Source organism: Vigna unguiculata, chromosome 3, assembly GCF_037176805.1.
Source record: "Vigna unguiculata cultivar grain cowpea cultivar isolate G323 ecotype 2 chromosome 3, ASM3717680v1, whole genome shotgun sequence".
Taxonomy (NCBI): domain Eukaryota; kingdom Viridiplantae; phylum Streptophyta; class Magnoliopsida; order Fabales; family Fabaceae; genus Vigna; species Vigna unguiculata.
Window position 1 is genome coordinate 8479747 of NC_140794.1, and position 25400 is coordinate 8505146.

Here is a 25400-nt window from a genome sequence, read left to right on the forward strand (position 1 = left end):
CAAGAAAAATTCAAGCATAAACAAATATAACAATTTTCTCTCCTCTGACTCTTGACTCTGTGTAGTCTATTTCTTTCCTTATATTTCCTTCTTTTTCACCTATTCATATTCATAATATTTTTTAGTATATTCAATTATCATTCCTTAGTACATAATTTAATTTACTTTAGTATTAAGTCAGAAATATGTGTGTGAACAATTCACTAAAAGCACACAAAAGTCAAATTATATATATAAATCACATATTTTTCAATGACCTAAGAAAAAAAAATATAATATACTAAAACCTAAAAACATAGAAAATTAAATATTTTTTTCTTGTATGTCCTGGTGTGACTATATTCTACATTTATTTCATGACTTATGCTTTTTCACACTTATAAGTTTGGACAAATAATAAAATAATGAATTTACATATTAAAGGAAAGAAACACTACAAAATTTTTCATATTTTGTAGAGTTTTTCTTGTAAATTTGTTATAAAATTTTACAGGAAAATACTTTTTTTACTCTTTTTTCTATGAATTTTAATTGGTAAATAATTTCTTAGTGAATAATTGTTTTTTAAAAAATTATAAAATTCGTAAGTATTTTTTACAAAATTTTAAAAAAAACATTTTTTGCAAAACATTTTACAAAAATATTGGTAGCAAATTATTGCAAACCATTATTTATAACAAAATTTGCAATGTTTTCTAAGAAAAAAATTCAAAAAAAAATTGACAAAAAATATGTATTTTCTTAATAGTGAAAATAATTCCACAAACCAAACATAATAAAGAACTTTGAATATATATATATATATATATATATATATATATATATAAAGAGAAGAAAAAATTAAACTAATCATTATTTTACCTGTTTATATTTGTAACATTATCGCTAGAGTTAATTATTGTATTTTATGACTAATAGTTTTGGAACTCGATTTTTTGTTATGATTTTGTTTTTAAAAAGACATATAAGAAGGTAATGAAAGAAGATGTATTTAAGTTGTCTTTGGTTTTAACTTGTAAAAGATGTGAGAATATTGGATATATCAAGAGCATACTCCTCTATCAAGATCTAATTAAAGGGAATGTGTAATGTGTTTGGTTAGTAAACAAAACAATATAGCAACTGTGAAAGCAGAATGGTCTGTATGGGTGTGAATTCTAGTATGAAAAAGTCATATCAGCAGAAAATGATGAAAAGTGCAAGCTGTCACAGCAGTACAACGTTCATGACAGAAGAAAAAGATAACAGAAATGACAGAGAAATATCCCAAAGGGCCAAGAGAGAGAAAAAGACAATTCACATCCCCCCTTTCTCCTATAGCAAAAGCTGTTTTTATAATCACGTCGTACTCCACACGAAATCCTTCAGTGCAGAATTGATTATTCGTTTCCTTCCACTTTTTCGTTTGCCTTTGTTTTCCTCCCCCTTTGCCATGTGTCCCATGGGTCCCATGTCCTTCATATGCTCATTACCCGCGCCATTCATAACAGAATGAAAGTTTGACTTTGGAACAATTTTTCCATTTTCCTTGCGAACAGAACAAGGGTTACAATTCTCTAGATAAGGAGAGTTTGTGTTTGGAACCTCATGTTTGTTCCATATAGTCATTATCAATGTTCTAAATAGAAATTTATTAAAATAACATTGTTAGGATTAAGTACTAATTTGTTTTGGAAATTAGAATTTCGTTGATATTTTAAAAAAATAAAAGAAGAAAGTGTTTTAAAATTGTCTTAAACGTGAACTCCTAAATGAAGTATAAATATTAGTATATACCAAAACACATTCAATTTTTCAGCGTAATATTTATAAACTTTATCCTTTAAGCTGTCATGAATACTAATTAACTGTATATACAAAAATATGTAGACTCTTAAGCATGTAATACTCAATCCTTCGACCTTAAGCCATGTAATGCCTATTATGGTGGTTAATTGTAGATAACTATCATCATAAAGTTTAATTAAATTTCAACTTCCTCGTAAATTTAAATATTTTCAATTGAATTCTTATTTTTATCTATTAAATATTTAATATTTTATATTTTCAATTGAATTCTTGTCATTCAATTGTTTCATCATTATCTAGATGACATAGTTGTTATCTCACCCTGTTATTCTGCTTATTTATTTTCACGTGTTAAAAAATGTTTTGATTCCATATATGATTAATATAAAAATGATGATGCACTTATTTTTATTGTTTTTTATCGAGAACATATTGGATATCAATAATAAGATCTTCATGTTTTCCAGTAACTTTCACTTCATGACCTACAACGACTAAGAATCATCTTGTCACCGCCATCTTTAGGAACACCATTGTTATTAAACATGTTTTAAATGAAAAAAAAAAAAAAAGTCACTTGGAACTTTACATTAATAACAATTCATCTCATATTAATCTCATCTCATGAAGATATATAAGTAAGATAATGGAAGAATATAACAATCATATTATCTAATAAATAAAAAAATTAATTAAAAAATATAAAAATTGAAATACTCAGAATAAGAAGAATATAGTAGGGATTAAATTAAAAATACACAATTTTTTTATAAACTTCAAAATGAAGTCTTATATTAGTATATACATATTTTAATTTGAGCCAATACATAATACTAAAAATCAGAGGTCTCTCTCTCCTTTTATTGTGCCATGGCCATTGACATTGATGGGAGACAGAATATAAAAGACGCATTAATTTAACATTCTTAGAATTTTCCACTTTTAAGAGACAGAATGAATTAATGAAATGAAGAAGCCGATTTTTTTGAAATGTGGTGCTGTGGATCATCTTTACATCACATTTTTGTACCCTAAACGAAGGTCTCTAGTCATCAACTGTGTAACAATGTCGGCCTCTCATAATTAACTTCATTTTCATTTGAAAAGATGTAACATCATTTAAAGGAATGGAGCATACAAATTAAACTCAATAATATTTCACTCATGTAATAACTTAAATCGCCAAGAAAAGATTGTCATGTCAGATAAGCTACCCAACATCATCTAAATTCAAGCATTGTTTAGATTTACTCGTTGTTGCAAGCACTTCTTTAGAATAAAAAAAAAAAGTGGGTCAATGGTATATAGAAAATGAATGAGAAATGACTTAAAGGAAATAATAAATCCAACTTATTGCCACTTTGGTAGCGAGGGTTAAATATGTTTTTATTTTTTAATTTTCAGTATATTTTAGAATTAATTTATTTAAAAATTTTGAACTAATTTAATTCTTTATTTTTCGAATAAGTAAATTTAGTTTTTTTAACTAAATTTTATTAAGTTTATTTGATGTTTTGTACGCACATATTTTTTGTTTAAAATAAATTATCATTTATTTATTTAAAATATTTTGCTGTTCTTAACTTATAAATTTTTTGTACTACCTTTTAGCTTTCTAAAATAATTTTTCATTCTCGTTCTTATTAGAGCATTAATATTAGAAGGTATAGAAGATAATTTGATCTGGTTTTGTTTTGAGTAATTGTTTTTCTTCTCAAATATAAAGTTCCTTGATTTTATTTTGCTTGCATGTTGAGGTTAAAGTAACTCATGTCTGATAATATGATGGGAAACATTAATGTTTGTTACGCTAGATTTGTAATGGTGTTTTTGGTTTTGTGAATTAAACTTTTGAATGATAAGTTATAACTTATTTAACTGTCATGAGTTTTTGAAATGCTTCTTTGAAAACCACATCAATTTTTGAATTCTTAGATTTATATGGAATCTGAAGGTTTTATAGAAACTGATTTAATGTAAAAATATTCCAATTTATATAGATTTTTAACTGTAACATTTTGAGCATAGTTTTTGTTGATTTTGATGATAAATTTAGAAGTATTTTCGACAAGGATTTGTTTATGTAAAAGTGACAAATGATTATTTTAGATTTATTTAAAGTTTTATGAAATGCACTTTGAGTTATCAAATGTCATTTTGATTTGATTTTGATATTTGAGATATTTAACTTTCATATTTGATAATTTATATTTAACGATCGAGTGTTTTTAACGTAATTGAATTAAAATAAATATAATAAATAGTATACGACGAAGAAATTATTTATATTACAAAACACTTGTTTTGGTTTAATTAGAATAAAATATTTTATCTGTGTTGTTTGTTCCTTTTATTGAAATAATCAAGAGGTTGAAATAATTTTCCTGTACAAAGAGATGACACTAAAACAAGAATATCTCACTCAAATACGTATTTGTATTTATAATATATAAAGAATTTTTCTTTTATGTCTATTCGTATTTTTAATTTTACTCTTAATTATTATTTTAAAAAATAATTATTTTGTAAATAGTTTTTTTTAATAATTATTCTAAATTTTTTTAATTATTTTTAATAATTATTTTAGAAAAAAAAAATTATCTTTAACAATTATTCCCTGTGTTTTCACAATATTTATAAATTTTTTTTATTTGTTTTTATTTTATTTGAATTAACTAGTTTTATAAGGTAATGGTAGGTTTAATGTGGATCGGGTCTTAGGTCCAATGCTGATTGGATCTTTGATTGATTAGGTTGATTGATTGTTTAATGTTGAGTGAGTCGTTGAGAATGAGAATACTAGGAAACTCAAAAGATTTGGTAGATAAAACAACATTTAGGAGGCATTTAAGTGAGCTGGTAGATTTAATGCTCACCATAAAGAGGGAAAAGGAATTAAAAGACCTAAAAGGCTGGCAGTTGGAGAGATAAGAGGTTGATCAACCTAAAAAGGGGAAAAATATTGAAAAATTTATAACACCTTGAATAGCTAAAGGGTGATCACACTTTTTGGTTATAACATTGAGATATTACATTGTAAGTGAAATGAAGTATAAAAATGAGAATGAAAAGTACGATGAATCATGGTGAATGATAGTGATAAATCACAAGTAATTTATGTTAAAATCGTAAGTGGATCATTGATGACAAATTACAGGTGAGTAATTTATGTGAATTTTATTGTTAACAAAGATGTAAACTTCAATAAACCTCATTCAACAGATAAAAGATATTGCAAGAAGGAAGAGTAAAGGAAAAGAACAGAAAAACCACTTTAAACAACGTTGATTTTTCTTCCCTTGAAACTACAATAAAGAAAAACACTCATGCAGACTTATTAAGTTAAAAAAAGTCACATGAAAGATATTTGTGGGAACAATAAAGATCTTTGTAGTATAAAATAATCATGAATAACACATATGACATGTCTGAATAAGAGCTTGTCATGTAAAATATCGTATCTATCTTAAATAAAAATAAAAATTTTAAGTTAGTCATTGCCAATTAGTTTTAAATAATGTGAGACTTAATTGAAGTTTTTAAAGAGTTTAAAAGATGGATATAATTCTTAATAATGAAATGACAACATAAAATCTATAAAAAGTTGATTAAGATAGAGTGAAAAGTCATGTTTATAGAGATTATGTCATTTTAAATTTTCTTTCATTAAATCAAAACTAAAAATAGGTTTCTTAACAGTGATGTAACATATAATCACATATTTTGATGGAGTAAATGAAAATACACCAATTCCGCCTTTTTATAACCCATTTCTACATTTTTTTAAAAAAAGACTAAAAACCAGTTATGTTGAGTTGAGGAATTAAAATAATTTTTAACCCATTTTATCCAATGTTTGCATAAAACTGTTTTACAACAAAAGTGCATCTCTTTCTTTCACAAAGCAGAAATGGCTATGGTGAAGAATGTCTTTCCATAAGGGCTAGAAAGTGCCCATTAGACATTACACCACGAATTATTGACATTTGAAGTACAATTTATTCCTATAATTTGGTTTACAAAATAACTTTTTTTTTTCTTTTTTTTTTCAGTATTATTGTGAATTTACTGAATGAGCATTATATTAAGCCCCCTATAAAAATAGAAAAAGAAGTTACGTTAGTAAAAGTATTTGTTGACATGGCCCATTCAATCATGATCACACTGCAATAGTGGTGGTAAATGGTGAAACTCCGGTCAAACACCAAGAAAATTTTAACATGAAATTTGATGGAAATCACAGTCCATAGATAAATTTTCTTGTGGAACAATGATTCGCATAATTTTAAATAAATATTATGTAAACAGATAAAAGAATGCAAGGTAGCATCCTCTTAGAAAGATGAAGTCAAGAAAATGAAGCAATTCACTAGATTACAGCGAAACACCATGCAAATGAACTCGTCTCCAGTAACAGAAAGCACACGCATATAATAAAAGGATCACAAAGCCCTATGATGATTTTCTAGAGACCAACAACATGCTCTATTACAACATCCTAAAGGTAAAACTATCACGACAGAGGCTAGCCTTCTCGTATGAACACCAATTCCTAGCCAATACCTGCTTCACTTCATTGCAAAATGTAACTTTGTTAAGGTAAAAGGTAAAACCCTATACCATCTGCTAAGAGGGTAGATAACCTACCTATGCCTCTTCACCACCAGCAGCTCGGGCAGAATCCACCTTTTGTTCTTCTGTTAAAAAAAAGAACAATATTTAATTAACTAGGGAATCATATATACTAGTGCTGGGTTGGCAGGATCATAGAACAACGAAAGGAAAATAACTATAAAACAAAATGAGAAGGAATAGCCAAGTCTAAAAGAGCAGCAAAATAAGTATATTTGACAGTAAATCAACATCAAATATGATAACCAGTAGAAGGAATACATTAATGTAAATAAAGAATTGAAAAACAAAACAAAAAGACCAAGGAAAACATCACCTTACGTACAATTTAAGTTGTCTTTAGGTTGCAAGAATTTGGTGGATTAAGATCACATGGAAGATGAAGTTCAACATTTGTAAAAGCTTTTCAACGAGGTCAACATTTTAAAATGTGTTGCTTCAACAAAGCAATTTAACAGTAATATCTTGATCAGATTTCCCAAATCGTCCCTAGTTTATTTTCAACTTAGAGTGTTACACTGCGAGGTACAGGCTTTTCTTCTATACTCAGGAGTTCTAATAAACACAGGATTATTCAATTATTTGCAAAGGGAAGAATCGACTTTTCTCGGAACATATCAATATCCAATTATGTTCAAGTTATTACCATCTCAAGCTTTGAATCTTGTTTGGAGACACAACAAAGTAAGAATCGATATTTACTCAGCTGAACAATGTAGTGCATTAATAATAACATGCACAGAGGTCCACAAACAAATAACCATATCAACCACAAATCATGACAGTGTCTACTATACCTGAAATGGACTTTCTATATCAAATAAAAAAAAAAATTGAACAAGTTACACTGTCACCCGAGATTTCAAGAAATTATTAAACCCATCCCAATAATACCCCTCCCTCTTTTGACATTACTTTGTAATTCCTTAATCTATGTAACTACATAAAAAATAGGATATCCGTATTAATGGTAAGGGTATGTGGTGTTACAAGTCGTATGAATAAACAGTGGTTTGCGTAGGGTCAAAAAAAGGAGGGATATCAAGTGAAATTTTGTTAAACCTCGGAGAATGTGTAATTTACACTAAAAAACATCATCTATTTAATTTACATTGCAGACAAAGTCTAGCTAACAAAGTGATAGAGAGCATTGGATTCCATTAATCACTACCTCCATCTTCAGGGATGTCAGAAGTCCACAAGGTGAGGTTGTCCCTCAGAAGCTGCATAATTAGGGTGCTGTCTTTGTAAGACTCTTCACTCAGAGTATCCAACTCAGAGATTGCTTCATCAAATGCCTGCTTAGCAAGGTGACAAGCCCTGAAATATAAGAGTAAAGTGTTAAATTTGTTAAACAGGCCAACTTACACACATAGTATATGAACAAGGAGGTGAGTCAACAAACAATAATACTTTCAGGACAACAAAATAAAAACAATACCTTTCAGGAGAGTTCAAAATTTCATAATAAAAGACAGAGAAGTTCAAAGCCAGACCCAGTCGGATAGGATGCGTAGGAGGTAACTCAGCCTCTGCAGTAGTGGAAGCTGTCTGAAATAATTAAGAATTGTTCAGATCAATATGAAAGGTGGAAAATACTTTGGTAACTTAGCAGCCAAATTCATATCAGTAATGCCTACATCTAAATAAATGTCAAAAAGTGCTACACTGGTAAAGCTGATAAAAAGTCACAACACAATATGATGAAATTATGCCTGAAAAATAAACCCTAACCTACTGTATCCACACTCCCTCATTCCCTCAGTTAATTTTTCCCTCATTACCGTGTATGCTACAACCTTGATGGTAAAGAACCACTAGAATCACTACTTCAATATTACATGGCCAATGACCATGGCAAATAAACCATCAACAAGTGAACATAACATCAACATAAACATACATATTAAGAAAAGTGTCGACAGTATTCAAGTCATATGATTTATATTACAATAATAGATGGTTGACTAGACGATTACCTTCAGGGATTTTTTTTTTAGAAGTCCAATAGTGTTTGCACTTTAGTCAATGACTCATTGGCTTCATCAGATTAGCACAAGGAAAAACCAATAAGCAAGACTTGAAGTTAATAATAAAGGAATGCAAAAACATATACGTTTCTCCTCTCTGCCCTTGGTTACCGGAGACATGCTAAGAAGCAAAGCAACCAACAACATACATCATGAATCACCAGGCATCAAACATCAAGACATTTTAAATTTTAACCACAACAGATGCAGGAGGTCCAAATACAAGCATACCTCATACGCTTTCATGGAATGATCAGCAGCCTCTTTTCTCTCATCACCGGACTTGAACTCCGCGAGATACCGGTAATAGTCCCCCTTCCTGCAGCCAACAACAGAGACATCAACATGCATGAATCTCTAAATCCACAGTGAGAGACAAAAAAGACCTCTCAGCACTCACATTTTGTAGAAAAAGACACTAGGTTCACCAGTAGTGCTAGAGGGGATAAGGTGCTCATCAATAACAGTCATGATATCACTGCAGATATTGGACAACTCAGACTCCACCTTCTGCCTATACTCCTTTATCCGCTTCACACTCACATCGTTCCCTTTCGCCTCTTCCTTCTGCTCAATCGACGAAAGAATCCTCCACGAAGCCCTACGAGCACCCACCACGTTCTTGTACCCCACCGACAGAAGGTTCCGCTCCTCAACCGTTAGTTCCACGTTAAGCTTCGCCACATTCTTCATTGCATCCACCATTTCTACCACACCAAACACTCTAAATCTCAGAATTCGTCTCCACGAAATTCAAATTAAACCAGAAAAAAGTGATTTCCAAATTAAACATCTAGGTCAGCACAGTGGTGACTCTCAAATCTCAACGCAGTAAAATCGGTAGACAAAAAAAACGACAGAGTGGAAGCATTTAAGAGAATGGATTACTACAAAGCACCTTCATAGCGTTCGGCTTGTTCGGCGAGCTTGGCAACGTAGACGAAGTTATCGCGTTCCTTGGTGGAGGCCATGGAGGATCTGCAACTTTCTCTCTCCTCACACTTTCTCTCTCTAGAAATTTGTGTGTGTTGTGAGTGTTTGCAAGTTGATGAGCGCAGGGTTTAGTTGTGGAGAGACAGGGCACGACGGCACGGGTTGGTCGTGGGAGATGGTGAGTACCCACGCGTATCAAGGAGAGTGTCTGTCACGCGTTTGTGTTCAGGCGAAGAGTGGGGGAGGCTGTGATGGTGACGGGAGAGGTAGGCGCGTGGAACTGAGAGGGAGGCAAATTGATTGGCGTTTGGTGGGCATTGAAATTTCAAATTCACTTTTTTTGTCTTTTTGAAATTGAGGGGTTGTTGTTCACACGGAAACATTAAAAATTATACTATATTTCTGTGTATGATGGAATTCTTCATTTCGGTCCACTTCGTCCTTCTTCACCCTTCGATATAATCTAAAATAATCCAACGCTCAGGATGGATTGATGTATTAATTTCAACTGTACAGTCGGCTACATAATGGTACCTCTATCATATATTTGAATGAGCTAATACTATATTTGATTAAAAAACATGTTTTTTTCAACTAAACGAAAAATAAATTGATTCAATGATTGACGAGTTCATTTATATTGTGTCTAATTAAATCGAAAATACATACAAAGTGCAAAAATCCAACCCACAAACATATTGAAGTATTTTGGTTTATATAATAATTAGTATGGTCAAATCTAAATCAAACCAATGTGTGTGTACACTTGTAGAATGAGTCTTGTGTGATTTGGCTTTGTTAGGCGCTAGCAATATTGTTTTGAAGAACATAATATTATGTCGGATTATCCTTTTTGGTTTTCAATTTGTTTTGTCATATCATAGTTTTTAAATTAATTAGACATCTAATTAATATTTAATGAAGATGATAAAGTGACTCTAAAATGTTGATCTTTGTATGCTAACAAAATATTGTCATAAGTTGACATTAGTCCCAATATTTTATCGTTCAATTTTTGGTTTCTACATTTTTCAAATTGTAGGATTTGATGAGTTAAATTGGCATCCAACCTTTTGAAGACTCACATAAGGGTAAATAAGTAATAGGAGTGCTATTATCTAAAAAAAGTGATACAACTATATAATGCAGTGCGTTGCATTTAGTATAAACATCACAAAATTGATGAAATAAAGATATAAAACGCGATAAATAGTGCAAACACCGACAAGTCTTGTATACTATTATTTTTAAGTAGCAAAATTTCAATTAATAAAAAGTGATTTTAATATTAACTTGCACAATTTCTAGTATTGTTTAAAAATTAAAAAAAAAATCGCTTGAGTGATTAATTAGTGTATTCAATTTAGTAATCAACCAATCAATTTGATATACTAATTAAATTTGAAGTGATTTAAAATAGTTTTAATATAATTTATGTATAATAACGACATTTAATATTAACAGTGTTTACATTTTTCAAATGTGGATTGTCGAGGTAGAATATTATTTATCTTGTCTATATCATGACTATTACTTTTATGACTATGAGGACTAATGTCGTCTAAAAATTTGTAAACAACATAGTATTAAAAAATAAAGAAATAAAAATAGCACATATAATACAAGTAGAAGGATTGTTCCCGTATAAATGAAAATTTTTGGTAAGAAAATAAGAAGAAAATGAGTAAGAACACCTAAATTATCAAATATGTCTAACTCAAATATTGCTTTATAAGTTAATTATTTAATTTTTCCATTCTTAACCGTATGGATGAAGTTTTAGGTGACTTTAGGTTGAAGAATGCAATGAATAAGATGATGCAACTTTGTAAAGAAATAAAATGTGGGAATTGTTGGTAAATTGTCCAATTGAAAAGAAATCTGTAAAATATTGATGAATGAATAATCTAAAATATGCTATAGACAGTGCACTTAAAAGATTCAAAGTCAAATTAATGGCAAAATGTATATATTACACTAAAATATTTACTCCATCAAAATCTTTAAAGGTAAATCTTAATTGGTTTTTACAACAATTTAATGCAAAAAATATTTTTTTTTACAATAGAGTTATTAAAAAGACGTGAAATTTCATATACACATGATAAAAAGACATATAAGTTGAAACAATCATTGTACGAACTAAAATAATCATCACAAACATGGTTTGGTAGATTCACCAAGTCAATGTTTGTTTTTAGATATGTGGATGACATGATAGTTATGGAAATAATATAGAGGAAACCAAAATATTAAAAGAATACTTGACAAAAGAATTTAAGATGAAAGATCTTGATCCTTTGAAGTTGTTTCTTGGAATTCAAGTTGTGTGTTGAAGAAGATCAAATTCTAACTAATAAGAAGATATATAAGAGACTTGTCTAGGAAGATTGATGTATCTCTCATATAGGAGACAATATTTACACTCTAGTGTGGTTAGTTAGTTCATGCATAATATAGGAGAAAAACACATAGATGTTGTTATACTGATTGTAAAAGATACTTTTGGAATAAAAGTTGTTAAAAAAAAACTCTAACAACAAAATGTGATAGTTTATGCTAATGCATATTGGACAAGTGCTCTTAATAACAAAAGATCAACTTTTGGACATTTCACATCATATGTAAAAGATAATATTCTCATATGAAAAAGTAAGAAGCAGAGAGAGTTATAGCTATATCCGGTGCAACTTAACTTTGAGGAGGTTTGTAGCTCATACTACTTTTTGATAATTTAGAACATGTACATACACATCACATTCAATTGTATTGTAATAATAAATTTGTGTGTAACATTGTTCATAACTTATCCAACACTATCGTATGAAAAATATAGAGATCGATAGTTTTCTCGTAAAAGAAAAACTATAAAAATATTTCGAAATTGTCAAGTATTCTATGTAAAGATGGGTTGACAAATATTCTAACCAAAACTTTGACAAGAAACGTTTTTGAGAAATTATTACACAAGTTAAGAACGTATGATATTTATTTACCAACTTGAGAAAAGACGTTAAAATAAAAATATTAGATTATAGCAGTTACAATAGTATACCAAAAATATTGTATAGTTAGAACTTATTTGATTTAATCGTGATTTGTAAACTCCTTTATATATTATTTGTAAGAAGAGAATATTATAATAATAGTTCATCTTTATACAGAAATATATGAATAAAAATGATATAGTAAATTTTTTGTTCAACTTTTTTATGCCGGTAAAAAGTTGTCGCATAGGATGAATTTTTTAAAGGATATCGTAGTTACAAAAGGGTTGTCTTTAGTAAATCTTTCTTCAAGATGTAACTACTCCCTTACATTATTAATACACAATATACTCTAGAAAAAGTGAGGAGAAAAGGTGCAAGTGATCCAAGAAATAATTTTATTGTTAGAATCATCATTCAAGCTTCTAATCATCTAACTACACTAAGTGAGATAATGAGATTTAACTTAATTGTAAAATTTTCTTCTGTACATATGCTTATACATTTTTAAATATGATTTGATGAACTTTTCCACTTAACAAAAACAATTAGTTATAAGGTTAAATTACTGATAAGAGTTAAAAAGAAAAATGAGAGACTAACTTTTGCAAACTATAAGATTGATTTAAAGAACTTGAAATGGAGGACGGGAAAAGTTGTAAATTCAACTCCATTTACTAACAAAATACTAACAACTAGCATTTGTCAAATGTAAATAAGATACAACATAATCCAACTTGTTTATATCAGTTCAAGTTAAAAATATCACATCCAACTTCTATGGAAACCGTTATTCCCACTCATCCGTTCCCTCTTAACAAAAAGTGTAATTTCTATAAAAATCTCTTCCCTCTCAACCGTTCGCTCTTCCAACCAAAATAATGTTTTAATATAAAGCCGAGATTTTAAGTTGAAATTCAAATCAGAGACAACTAAAACACCCGATGATAGGTGCAAGAGACACGGCTTAAAAGCCACCAGCCTAGCTTAATCATGTCAATGACAAGTGTAAGTTGTAACATATAACAAGGACAAAACAATTAGTGTACATCATTTCCCAATAAGTAGAAACTCAAATTGTCAAATGTGTAATAATAACCCTTGCTACACAAACCATATTGTTTTTTTTCATTGGTATGATAATGTATTTTTCTGTAAGTTACATGATACTCCCTGTTAAGTAAGAACTACTGTATCTTTATATGAAATATGCGAGTAAAAAAATACTGTAATTATATTGATGACTAACTACTATAGTAAGAATTTTTTTCAGCTAGTATTGTGAAGTTAGACATGTCCCAAGAAAACTGAAATTACATACAGCAGTCACAAGCTAGCAGACAATAGTGATGATGCTTCTTGCTGTTTCAAGCTGTCAGCCACATGAGCAATTACTCCTACACCAGCATTGTGAAACCATTCGTTTTTCACCTGAAATCAAACAATCTCTCGTGTTACAAACTTTGTATCAATGATACCATCATCATCCGCCATATTAGACGTATTAAAGGGATGCAGTACATGAATGTTGTTATGAGCAAAGAAAGGCCAGAATGCTGAGTGAAAGCTGACATCAACTTTTTTCCATCCCAACAGCTGCAATCCCCGAATCATCTCCTCTGTTAAAAAGATGAGTGGCTTTAGAGGAATATCAATAGCTGAAGATAATTGATACATCTTCAGTAATTTTGGGAAAAAATGATCACCTTCTACAATTTCATGATATTCTACAGTACTCTGTGTATTGGGAGAATTTTGTGCCGCCTCCTTTGCTTGCACTGCTTTTGAAGAAAATTTAGGGCCGTCAGAAGGAACTGGGGAACAATATTCCACATCAACTACGTGCTTGTATCCATCTAAAGATTGGCGAGGAGGCTGCCAATACAATAGAAAATGTTAGTACCACAGAAAGATATTCACATCTTTTCACAATCCAGGCGTTTCCCTTTCATACATTAAACATTTACTCCTTCAACTTTCAAAATAGAACCCCTACTGAAAAATTAATGTTGCAGCACTTTTTCCTTTATCCAACATCTATTGATAGAGGACTATCTTCTGAACAGAATTTGAGGAGGATCTTTATCAATGACTGAGATTTTTGTGATGTCAAATATTATTTGGTTCTTATAAAAAAGGATTTATTTGTGGAAAATCTTTCTATGTTTATTAATCTGTTAGATTGTGTCACATTCCATCTTTGTCTTATTCTGCTTTCTTTATAATTATAAAATTATAAACTCTGATTTATCTCATCTAAATATTTTGTTATTTTACAGAAATTATTCAAATTCAGAAAGATTGTCATCTTTCTGATAGGCATCGTATCATCTATAGTTTCTCTCCCACGTTTGCAGCACGGAAGTTAACACTAAACTAGATGCCAGAATTAACATCACTTGCAACATTTTAGCTGCAGTATATTGATCCATTTAATTTAATTTTATTCGTTTTAGAGGGATTAACTAACAGATCCCTAAGAACCAGTACTACATCCCAATTTTTGGATACATGCTTTCATAATTTGTTGACAGGCTGTGACTCAATTGGAATTCCTTATTAAGAAATTATGAAGGGACAGCATAAATTAAGCCACAAATGATCTGAGTTAATACAGTGCAAAGTATATTACCACCCGATAATTGAAAATGTGAAGAACTGAATATGTCAATCAATAGTCAAACGAGCGAAGTTCTTCAAGTGAAGTATAGTAGTACACAAGTAATTTTCAAAGAATTAAAAAATTAAAAAAATGTCAATTCTGATGAGATACTTAACTGTTGGGATCAAATTTTATATATTTATTTATTTTTCCACAATTGGCCAATTAAACTTCGCCGTGGTAGCCTCTACCTCACTTTTAAACCACATTTTTCTGTTGAAAGATAATACATTATTATTATTATTATTATTATTATTATTATTATTATTATTATTATTATTAAGTTTTGTTGTTGTTATTATTATTGATAGGAGAGGGGAAAGGAAATTTGATGCTCTAACAGTTCTAGTTCACAAAGTAGTCAAATAATAATAACCCCCTTTTATACCTCTATAGTTCTATTATTTTCATTACTTATTTATTTCTGACAAACAAAATTTTATCCTATTAGCACTAGCAATTGTAGAATTTAAATTACAAATTACATTTAAGTGATAAATCTAAGAGTTGAGACAAGAAAAGAGATTACAAATGCCAGACATAAAGACATTTAGGATGTTAAGTATAAAAGCATCCAACAAGATTCTAATTTAGTCGTAATCTAAGTATAAATTATTCATCTTTAAACTTGCATATGTTAAGAGATCAATAACCAACAAAATAAGACAACCTAAAAGGATAAATCATCAATATTCACCTTACTGAGCTCAGTTTCCCTCCTTATAGAGGAAGTGCGCCACCCTACCATATCTATATAAAGTTGAAGAAATTACCAAGATGGGGAGAAGTGGACCATGAGTTACTGATATGCCTAGAAGGTAGTAAAACAAAAAAACATACTGAGAGGATACGATCGTATGAAACATTAGCATAAATGATGCGACATCTAAATGCTCCAAGTGCAGACCTACATAAATATAAAATTTAGTGTTAGATTACTTAAGTGGAAAAGCGGAATATAAAGTAGCACAAATAGATTCCTTTACTTACAGAAACTTTCCATCATCACAATCAGAAGCCATTCTCAATAGAAGAGGTGGTTTATCAGGTTTACCATCAGTAAGGAACAACTGACTACCTGTTTTACCAACAAAAAAAGGAGCTATGGGAGCAGCTAGCTTTTCTAGGATTGGGACTCCCAACAGAAATGGGAGCTGAAAAATATGCAGAGTAAACAATCAAACTCTTATGTCCTGAAAATTTTCAGTACAAAATTGAGTAATACCCACGTGCATTGACAAGACATATAAACAGGGCCCGAATTCATGCATAGTTTCATCCATTTGACTTAAAATTCCAGTTTATAAGCATCTTTTTCTAATAATTTTTTCATGACTGTAATATTTGAGTTTCTCTAGTAGAATTGAAATTTTAGTAGGGCGTGTTCATGAATTATGCAAATCTTATTCTAGTACTCTCTCCATCAGAATTTCTATTAGAAGAAAAGTTATGCACTTTCTCCTCTTTCGATTTCGACATTTCTTCAAATGCTGCATCCCTTTATTAAAATAAAAATAAAATCTCAAAATACAAATACGGGCATGCATAATTGAAGGTAAGATCTACCGGAAACTATTTTAAAGGGAATAGTTAAGACAATTATTAGCCAAGAGACAATAGAAGGGATAGCAAAGAAATTTATTTGATGGATAAAAACGTGGGTCAAATCATTTAGAAAACAATGTAGTTGGTGTTGTCTTGAGTATCAATGCTTGATGATAAAAAACTGATAGATAAAATAATGAAAATAAACGTAATGATAAAGAGGGGTATATAATGAAAACAGAAAAAATATATTAGAGTAATTTTTGTAATATACTTGTTAATGAGAAAATTATAGGGCATCAATAATGAAAATCCATCTAATAAATTAGTTTTGTCCACTAATGTTTATATAAAATTTTTACAGTATTCAGGTGAATAGAAAATGGTACTGCAGAAAAAAGGGTGGCTAAATGTAATCCTACCTTCAAACTGCAAGAGACAATATAGAATATTCAAACATAAAACTTAAATATTCTTGAGCATTTTAAACAGAGTAGGTCCCTGCCAAAACACTAGTTGTTAACTTGTATGGTTGAGTTCGATCTATATTCAAATTCTAAAACAAACAAAATATTCATTTTAACAATTGTTGAGGACCTACCAACCATCCACTTGTGCAACTTTCACCTCCAGAGCGCTCACTCTTTGTTGCTAAAGGTGTGTATTGCAGATAGTACATCAACTAGTTATATTTATGTATATAAGTGGAAGGAAACTCAAACTCATGAGCTAACTTTTACGGTTGAATTAGGTCCAACCCCAAATTGGAAAATTCTAAGAGAGAAAACCAGTCGCTATTGTCCACTTACCATCTTCTGTCACCAATTGCATCTTGCTATGTGTTTGGCATTCAAAGAGACTACATTTTCTTCCCTAGCCACAAGCAATAGAAGTAAAAGCTTGGGTTTTTCCTTATAAGGGTATCATTGAATTTTGCATCCTAGTGCGATTCATTTTGCTTCAATGACTACATTTACAATTGATGCATCAAGCTCAGTTGCAAAGGGATTCTAATAAATCTTACCATTAGTTGACTTTTTCCTTTTTCTTATCTATGTGTACCCTACCGTGGTTGTTCTGTGCTTGATTTGCATTCAACAAGGAATATTAGCTTTGATGATAGAAAGATGAAAGGTGTCCAACCTTGTCTTTTCTCATACACAGTTAGACTTACTTTATCCCAAATGTACCTTGGCCTCATGAGAATCTCAATGAATCATTCTTGACCCCATAATAGTTCTAAAGATTCAGTTTCCTCCATATTGCCCTTGCCCGGTCAGCTTGTCCCACTCAATCTCACCTCAAATTTTCTCCAAATTTGACCTAAGGTGATTAGGCCCTAGCTATTGTCTCAATCACAATCTGACTCCAACCTCTCTTTATGAGTTTCCACAGTCGTCTTTATTGGTGAAGCCCATAAAAATGAAAGAAAAGAAAGACATTTATTCATATTAAGCCTAAAACTTATAAACTTTAACTTGAGGAAGAGTGTTAGAATATTTGAAAATATCAAACTATATCCTATCATATATTACATTATTTCGAAAGATTAACTTCCTCATTTTCTCATTATCTTATAGTTAACATACTTCCTTATCTCATTATGATATGTTCAGCAAATTAGCTAGGATTGTGATTAGTATAAATAAGACTGGTACTTAACGTTCTATGAACATATCAAACACATCACTACAATGTAATATGAATATCTTAGTTAATACTTAATATCAATTCAGCGTTTCATTGTCTTTTATCTTTCTTCCTCCCTCTCAGTAAACTAGTAATTTGAACAAAGGGAGCAACAAGACAATTTCAAGTTTAAGAAAATGTAAACCCGTCTTCAAGTTTCAAATAGAAGTCAATATATACCAAAAAAAGAGAACACATCACAAAAAATTAATATTGTCCTGAACAAACCTGCTTCTTTCCTCTTACACCAAGATGAGGAGTTGCTAAAGTTATAAAATTGATTGGCTCCAACCCAGCTATTGAGCCTCCTTTGGAAAAGTTTGTTTCCTGGAGATATTCTGTCATGTTTTCTAGATCACCTGGTTGATCTCTGCTATAGGTATCAGGTGAATAAAGAACAGCAATTGCATATCTAGCAAACAAACCTCCCAAAGAATGGGATAGAAAGGAGATTCTTTTAAGGCTCCTTGTCTTTTTAACAACTTGCAATACCTGTTTTCATGATAGGCAATAATCATTCAACAGGAAACAATTCAAGAGAAAATAAAGCTATCAGAACTTAAATGGAGCCTTCAAACTTTGATAAATTTTCGTAGCTCGGAACTCACTTCATCAGCTAACCGCTTTCCAGCTCCGTCAATCCCAGTAAATGTCTTAGTGTAAGTATTTGATGAACTGACTGCAAACAACAAATAATCGGTAAGAACTGTCCTAAACAATATATATATATATATATATATATATATATATATATATATATATATATATATAGAGAGAGAGAGAGAGAGAGAGAGAGAGAGATGTGTGTAAGTGTATGTACTGTAATAAATAACAGACAAATAGTTTTAAATTCATGAATGAGACAATCATCCAATACCTGAGAAAGTCTTCACAACATATAAAAAGTTCATTATTATCGCAAAAAGCTTAAGCTTACTTCTTTCCAAATTATAGAAGTAGTCTTTTTTTCCAGCATTAGCTAGACAAAGTGTAAAAAGAACAGTCTAGTAGTGTTTGTTTAATTTGCAAATTTACTCAAACTTGTATAGTATATCATTTTTTAGTTGGCCAACATATCTAAGTTGTCTCCAACATAGATCATTAATATTTTCACAATTGTTCTCATGTTAGAATAATTTCTTAATCAAACATTATGGTTAAAGAGAAAGAAACATTCCAAAAGTGACATTGAATTTAAAGAGACTAAGTACACTATAGTTCAATGATCAAACTTTACATAATAAGAGAAAGAAAAAGCTCTTGTAAAGTAAACTTGTATGTGAAATGCACAATTAAGGGTGTATCCACCATTGATTTACTTTCAACTGCATGACAATCTTAACACACTAAACTAATTTGAATAACTTTAACCCATTAATTTTTTAATGGGATACACCATTGTACACTTAACAAATAAAGTCCACTTATAGGAGTAGAGGAACACTATGCAATATAACATAGAGAACCAAAGTTAAAAGATGCACAAACCATATATTAAATAGTTTTTTCCAAGACGCTTTTTCAACTCTGCTTCTGCATATGTCCAGTCCCCTGTGCTGCATCAATAAACAAACATGAGTACAACTTTGTATAAGACCAACCAATTGAGCAACATTCAAAAGAACAGCATAAAATCTTTGGTTCAACTTTGTATAAGACCAACCAATTATCCAACTTCTTGTCATTCTCAAATTTATGGATGTAGGGCACATTAAGGTTGATTGTCAATATATTGATCATAAACAGGATGAAAACAATAATCCTTTCCTGCTAAACATTAGAATAGTAATTAATTGTAAAAGCATTGATCACATTAACTTCACTTTTAACCCATAGCTCAAGACAAGCTTCATTCATATCTTAACATAAATATTTTGAAGAACAAGGTTTAATTCTCATAATATAAATATACTATATACCTAGCCAAGATACCATGGACAAGAACAAGGAGATGATCAGGGTCGTTCTTCAAATTTCCTATGCTAGAAATAGAATTTCCATGAGTGACGGTACTCATAGCATGAGCACTAAGGCCCTGGTGTCTCTGTCCAATATTTGTACCTGCAAAAGTTCATCTACCAGCCTTAATAAAAAGTAAACTATATTTGCACCAATATTATCACTGTTGTTAGAATATTGGGTTCTTGATCTTGGTGTTTATAGCTTACATTATTACTAGTACTTGTCCCCTAATCATTAGTAATAGGAGTACTGGGTTGTAATCCTTTATCACATCTATACATCTACCAAACTTATATTCAGCCAGTAAACAAATATGCACACCCATCTTTCTCTCTTTTCTCTCCTTCCCAGATAAACTCTACAATTCCAACAACACCTAGAATTATACAAAGAATAATTGATAAAGAGTGAAAACCAAAGAGGACGGAGAACACAAGCCAAGGAATAATTGTAAAAAATGAGGTTTTCACCCCTAAGGGACCTTGAGACAGCATATATAAGAATCTTGTTGAGAAAAAGTCCATGATGCTCTATAGTTTTAATGGATAACAAACAAAACAATGTGATTAAGAATGGTATGTTCTTCCCTGTTCTCTCTAAGCATTCAGGGACTAAAAAATTGGCAAAATATCTGATTCAATTCAAAGATATGGAATCTTGTGATGATCACTCTAAGGCAATGCTTGACAACTGTTCGGAGACTTCATTGTCCTATTATCATTTCACCATCTAACAGTGGGTTTGAAAATAATGTCATTTTGAAAACATTATAGTCCAAAGTGAAGAGACAAAAAATATCAAGGCCAAACTCTAGCAATGCAAAATTATTGAGCAGAATGTCAGACACATAAGAAGATAAAAGTTCTGGAAAGTTCTACATACTCAGATCTCCTGCCAACTCAACATTCAAATCATTAAGTGCACACAACATTTAAATTTTATAGATTATGTAAGCCCGCTAATGAAAAAAATATTGATGGTATTGATGCATTATCACGAATGAAAAAAAGAGAATTGTCACAGGCCATTTCACCGGATGCTTATAAAATTCAGCAATCAATGAATGCTGATTTTGTAGTGGAACACCCTATCCAGCAGGTCTACTCAAGCTTTACCTATACCTATACAGGACCATAGGCTCTAACGGATGACGTGGAGATGGATTTTATCACAAGACAACCTAGTTATTGAAATATCCCTTCATCTCAAAGGGTGGCTTAGTTTAGCTGAGGAGCTTGTTCATTTTCATGGAGTGCCAAGCTCCTTAGTAAGAAATGGGGATCCAGCATTTAAAAGTAAGTTCTGATCTGAATTTCTTTTGCCTAAATGGAGGGTACAGCTATTCAAATGATCTAAACCATCACCCTAAAATAGATGAGCAAACTGAAAAACTAAATAAGGTGTTAAGAGTCTATTTTCCTAATGAGTAGCATAAGCAATGGGAAGATTCGTTGCATTGGTTGACTACTGGTGTTATAGGTCTTGTCTCGGATTGTGGATGGAGAAATACGTTTCGGAGCGGGAAGAGGAAAATAGGGGGCGTCAAATGGGGGATTTGTGGAGGAGGAAGAAGTCACCCTACTCGGAAGAGATTCCAAATGAGGAATATCCGTTGCTTTGAATTGAAAATTTAAAAATAAGAATCATTGGTTTGAAGAAAAACCTTGAGATTTGAATAAATGAAAATTTGAGTTTTTTCTTTTCTAAGTCTCGAGTTTTTCCTTTGAACTATTAATTCTTATTTTTGAATCTTCGATTTAAAATAATAAATCTTTCTCAGTTATCTTGAAATTTCCACCAAGTGATGTGACTTCTTCTCATACTGTAAATCTCCCATTCGACGCCGTCCATTTTTTCCTTCGTTGATTTTTTGTTCTAGGGTTTTTACTCATTTCGTTCCAAGATGCATTTCTGCACCACAATCCGAGACGACACCTGCTTCAACGGCTATAATATCAACTTTCAGAGTGCTGATAGTTGCATTTAAATTGAACTGGTCTACTGCAGAAAATCACCCACACTATCTACCTAGGGAATGCTTGGTTGAATGGAGCTAATGAAACTCAAGACAAAAGAGATTAGGTCCTTCAAGTAATGCCTCTATTGCATTTTCCAAGTCTAGTGCACATCCATTTTGATAACATTCAAAAAATGTTACGCCAAAACACAAGTATCTCAATTAAGCAGTGGTACCTACGGAAATAGTATAGGATAGTGTTTATCGGTAAGCTCCACGCCAGTGGGGTTTAGAGATTGACAGGAACATAGGTATGATTGCATACCTCTAGTTGATCAGGGTTTTAAGGTTAATTAGGTTTTTTTATCAATAACCATACGGAACTCAAGGGGCTTTAATGGTCTCATCACTAAGATTTTCACACGCATGTTTTTAGTTTCAGTGAAAAATCTCTACTTTGGTATTAGCAAGGGCATTGTTTCCGTGGTTCCTTCTGTCAAAGAGTTATTTATAAGATAAAAACTTCAATCCAAATCATAAGACAATCAATGGGTTTCTGTCAATTCGTTTCAATTGATACTTAAATTTCTAACAGTCAGTAGAATTAGATAAACAACAAAAACATTCAATGCAATACAAGACTACCAACAAGCCAGCTGTAAAGTACTAAAATATAAAATCAGCACAAAAAAATTGGTCATCTAGTCACTTCACAATTTCCCATTAATCCTGGTAGAAAAGTATGCAATACCAAGCAATCAAGGAAGGTGGATCATCTCGCGGGCCAGTACCAGGCCCACCCCACCCTCTAGCCCAGTATAACAAACTGGGCCGTTATGACTACCTTAATTTTACACTTTCTTCTTCTTCTTTTCCCGTAAGTGGAACGGTGGACCCCATTCTTCTCCCAAAGTCCAACTTTACTTTAAGTCCATATAATTTTTAAAACTATCTTAATTCTTATTTAATGGTAGGGTTTCATAAGAATTAAATTTTTATAACTTTTATTTAAATTTAAATTTTTTATAACTTAAAAATATATAATTAATTTTTTTTTATTCTTAACCTATAGAAGTGTCTTAAAACAAGACCTCGACAGGTTCTAAAGGGAATTATAGATTTTTATAAAATGCAGATCTTAAAATTAAAGCTTCACCAATGCTCCAGAATTAAAATGATAAGGAAAAATCCAGAATGACGAAGGCTGAATGTATAATTGGCATGCGATAGAAGAAACAAAAGCTCTTAATTGTTGGAACAGTAAGTAAAACAACATGAAATGGGTGTTAGAAAATAAAATTTGGGGATTGGGATTGAGAAGTGAATGAAAATTACCAGAAGAGAGAGAAAAGGGAGAATTGGAAGCCGAGGAGGAAGAAGAGCAGGAAGAAGCTACGGGAGCTTGTTGCGAAGGGGGTTTGTTGTTGCGATTGCAAATTCTTGGCGAGTAAGCACAGCGCGCGTGAATCATGGAAGGCGTTGCCATAAGTATAATTTTTAGAGAGAGAGAGAAGGAAAATCAAATCCTATTTTGGAGGCACAAGTGTCGTGTTGTTATTCCCTTCTCCACCAAATCACAACGACACTACCCATATCACGATTCTCTCTCTGTATCTGAAGGTTCTGTTCTGTTTGGGTGGGAATGAACGATTAATTGGTGAATGGGAACAAGCGAATTGTGAATTTGTGATGGATGAAAACGACAAAAGAAGGGCATAAACGACACGCAATGCAACGCAAGGCAATGGACGCAGACAGCGAAGCGTCACCATTCACAGTTTTGGCGGCCTCTAATTTTTTCTTCACCAACTAATCATATTAACAAAACAGAAAGTTGAAGTGGGAAATAAATAAATACTAGAATTACCTTTTGATATTAATTCAATGCTTGTAATTTATTTTTTATCAATGGTTTAAAATTAATAAAACACAGTCAATATTGGTTAAGCAGTTAAAATATAGAGATTTATTTAAGTGTACTACTTTAACTTTGACTCATTTCAATTCTAGAATTTTGTATATGTTGGTTTTTAAATTTTAAAAATAAATAAATATAATTCTTTTAATTAAATATTATTAATATTTTTATGTTAAATGATTTAATCAACTCAAATGCTAAATTGTTGTTTGATTAGATAAAAACTTTAACACAATTGAATTATAATGATTATATTATTTATTTTTAAAATTTAAATAACGAACCGTATTAAAACTTAGAATATGAAAAAAATTTGATTTTGTATCAAAGTTTAGAAATTAAAATCAACTTTAATTTTTTTATAGATTTGGTATCGAAAATCATCAAAATACACTTAATAAAGTACTAATTAAAAACTATATAAAATTATGTGATTCTTTCTTACTCTTTATTTAATAAACATTATACGAATACTACTTATTGAAAAATTTATAAAATTCTGTGAATCTTACTTACTCTTTATTTAATAAATTTGTTGGAAGGGGGAGCCTTTCATCCATAAATGAAGAACAGTTTTGATGATGTCTACTGATCTAGGATAAAATATAGCTTGGTCCAGTTAGGATATGCATTAGGCAATTAGCTTCTCTTTATCAAATGTATTTCAGGCCTGCTGTGTAATCCTGCACATGATTAGTTTCTGAACTAATGGATTAGCTGTGAAGTCTGGCACAAAGTGAGTAAAAATGTACTCACGATAATCGATTAGGTAATTTGCTAATCAAATTAGTGACAACAAAAACCTTTGTATAAAAGCTGTTTTGGAATCTGTTTTGGCTGGAATTTTGAGATAGATCACACAGTCTGCATCTGGGAAAGAGCAATCTGAGAGACACAAGAGCTTCAGAAGATTCTGCAGTAACCCAAGCACAGATCCAAGAATGATTGATGGTTGACTCTACCATGATGGATCTTGCTTGATTCAAGGAGCATCAAGTCAAATCTGCACATTTAGGTGTTTTCGTTTCTTGTTTTGTTTTCTGTACTTTTGATTACAGTAGCTTCAGTGTTTGAAGTGTGGACCTAGGTGCAATTGTGTGGATGCATTGCTCCTAGGGGGAGTTCTTGATTGTTGAATCAAGTTCTTGGGTTTTGGGGGTTAGAATTACATAGGTGTGCTTGTAATTCTTGGAACCTTTCTGTTTAGTGGAATCCTCCTAAGTGTGTTACTTAGGAGAAGACTGGATGTAGATTCTTTTTGAATCGAACCAGTATAAATTGTGTGTCTTGCTTCCTT

The 25400-nt window shown here is 31.1% G+C and overlaps 2 protein-coding genes across 4 annotated transcripts; both read right to left on the reverse strand.

Annotated features, from left to right (window-relative positions):
• Positions 1–6062: 6062 nt before the first annotated feature.
• On the reverse strand, positions 6063–9583 carry LOC114177912 (14-3-3-like protein C). 3 transcript variants are annotated; one of them, XM_028063512.2, is made up of 7 exons: positions 9349–9583; positions 8851–9157; positions 8682–8769; positions 7862–7971; positions 7592–7740; positions 6436–6485; positions 6063–6351 (listed from the first exon to the last, which is right to left on the reverse strand). In XM_028063512.2, exons 1-6 carry the CDS (start codon positions 9419–9421, stop codon positions 6436–6438), a joined length of 777 nt encoding a protein of 258 aa, XP_027919313.1. In that variant the 5' UTR covers positions 9422–9583; the 3' UTR covers positions 6063–6351. The 3 variants fall into 3 exon arrangements, with proteins under 3 accessions (XP_027919313.1, XP_027919314.1, XP_027919312.1); XM_028063513.2 differs by having other exon boundaries at positions 6063–6354; XM_028063511.2 differs by having other exon boundaries at positions 6063–6359.
• Positions 9584–13475: 3892 nt separating this feature from the next.
• On the reverse strand, positions 13476–23956 carry LOC114178025 (Hydrolase-like protein family). The gene is made up of 11 exons (XM_028063698.2): positions 23521–23956; positions 20186–20327; positions 19755–19822; positions 18875–18945; positions 18495–18758; positions 16023–16186; positions 15884–15939; positions 15730–15782; positions 14077–14245; positions 13892–13989; positions 13476–13801 (listed from the first exon to the last, which is right to left on the reverse strand). The coding sequence occupies exons 1-11, from the start codon at positions 23669–23671 to the stop codon at positions 13697–13699; spliced, it is 1341 nt and encodes a 446-aa protein (XP_027919499.2). The 5' UTR covers positions 23672–23956; the 3' UTR covers positions 13476–13696.
• Positions 23957–25400: the final 1444 nt, after the last annotated feature.

Coding starts and splice junctions, on each gene's coding strand:
- LOC114177912 (XM_028063512.2), bottom strand. CDS start 9,421: ATGGCCTCCACCAAGGAACGCGATAACTTCGTCTACGTTGCCAAGCTC. Junction 9,158..9,348: donor ACAAGCCGAACGCTATGAAG/GTGCTTTGTAGT, acceptor TTGGTGTGGTAG/AAATGGTGGATGCAATGAAG. Junction 7,972..8,681: donor ATTCCATGAAAGCGTATGAG/GTATGCTTGTAT, acceptor TAATTATTTCAG/ACAGCTTCCACTACTGCAGA.
- LOC114178025 (XM_028063698.2), bottom strand. CDS start 23,671: ATGGCAACGCCTTCCATGATTCACGCGCGCTGTGCTTACTCGCCAAGA. Junction 18,759..18,874: donor GAAAGCGGTTAGCTGATGAA/GTGAGTTCCGAG, acceptor TCATGAAAACAG/GTATTGCAAGTTGTTAAAAA. Junction 15,783..15,883: donor TGCTAATGTTTCATACGATC/GTATCCTCTCAG, acceptor AACTTTATATAG/ATATGGTAGGGTGGCGCACT.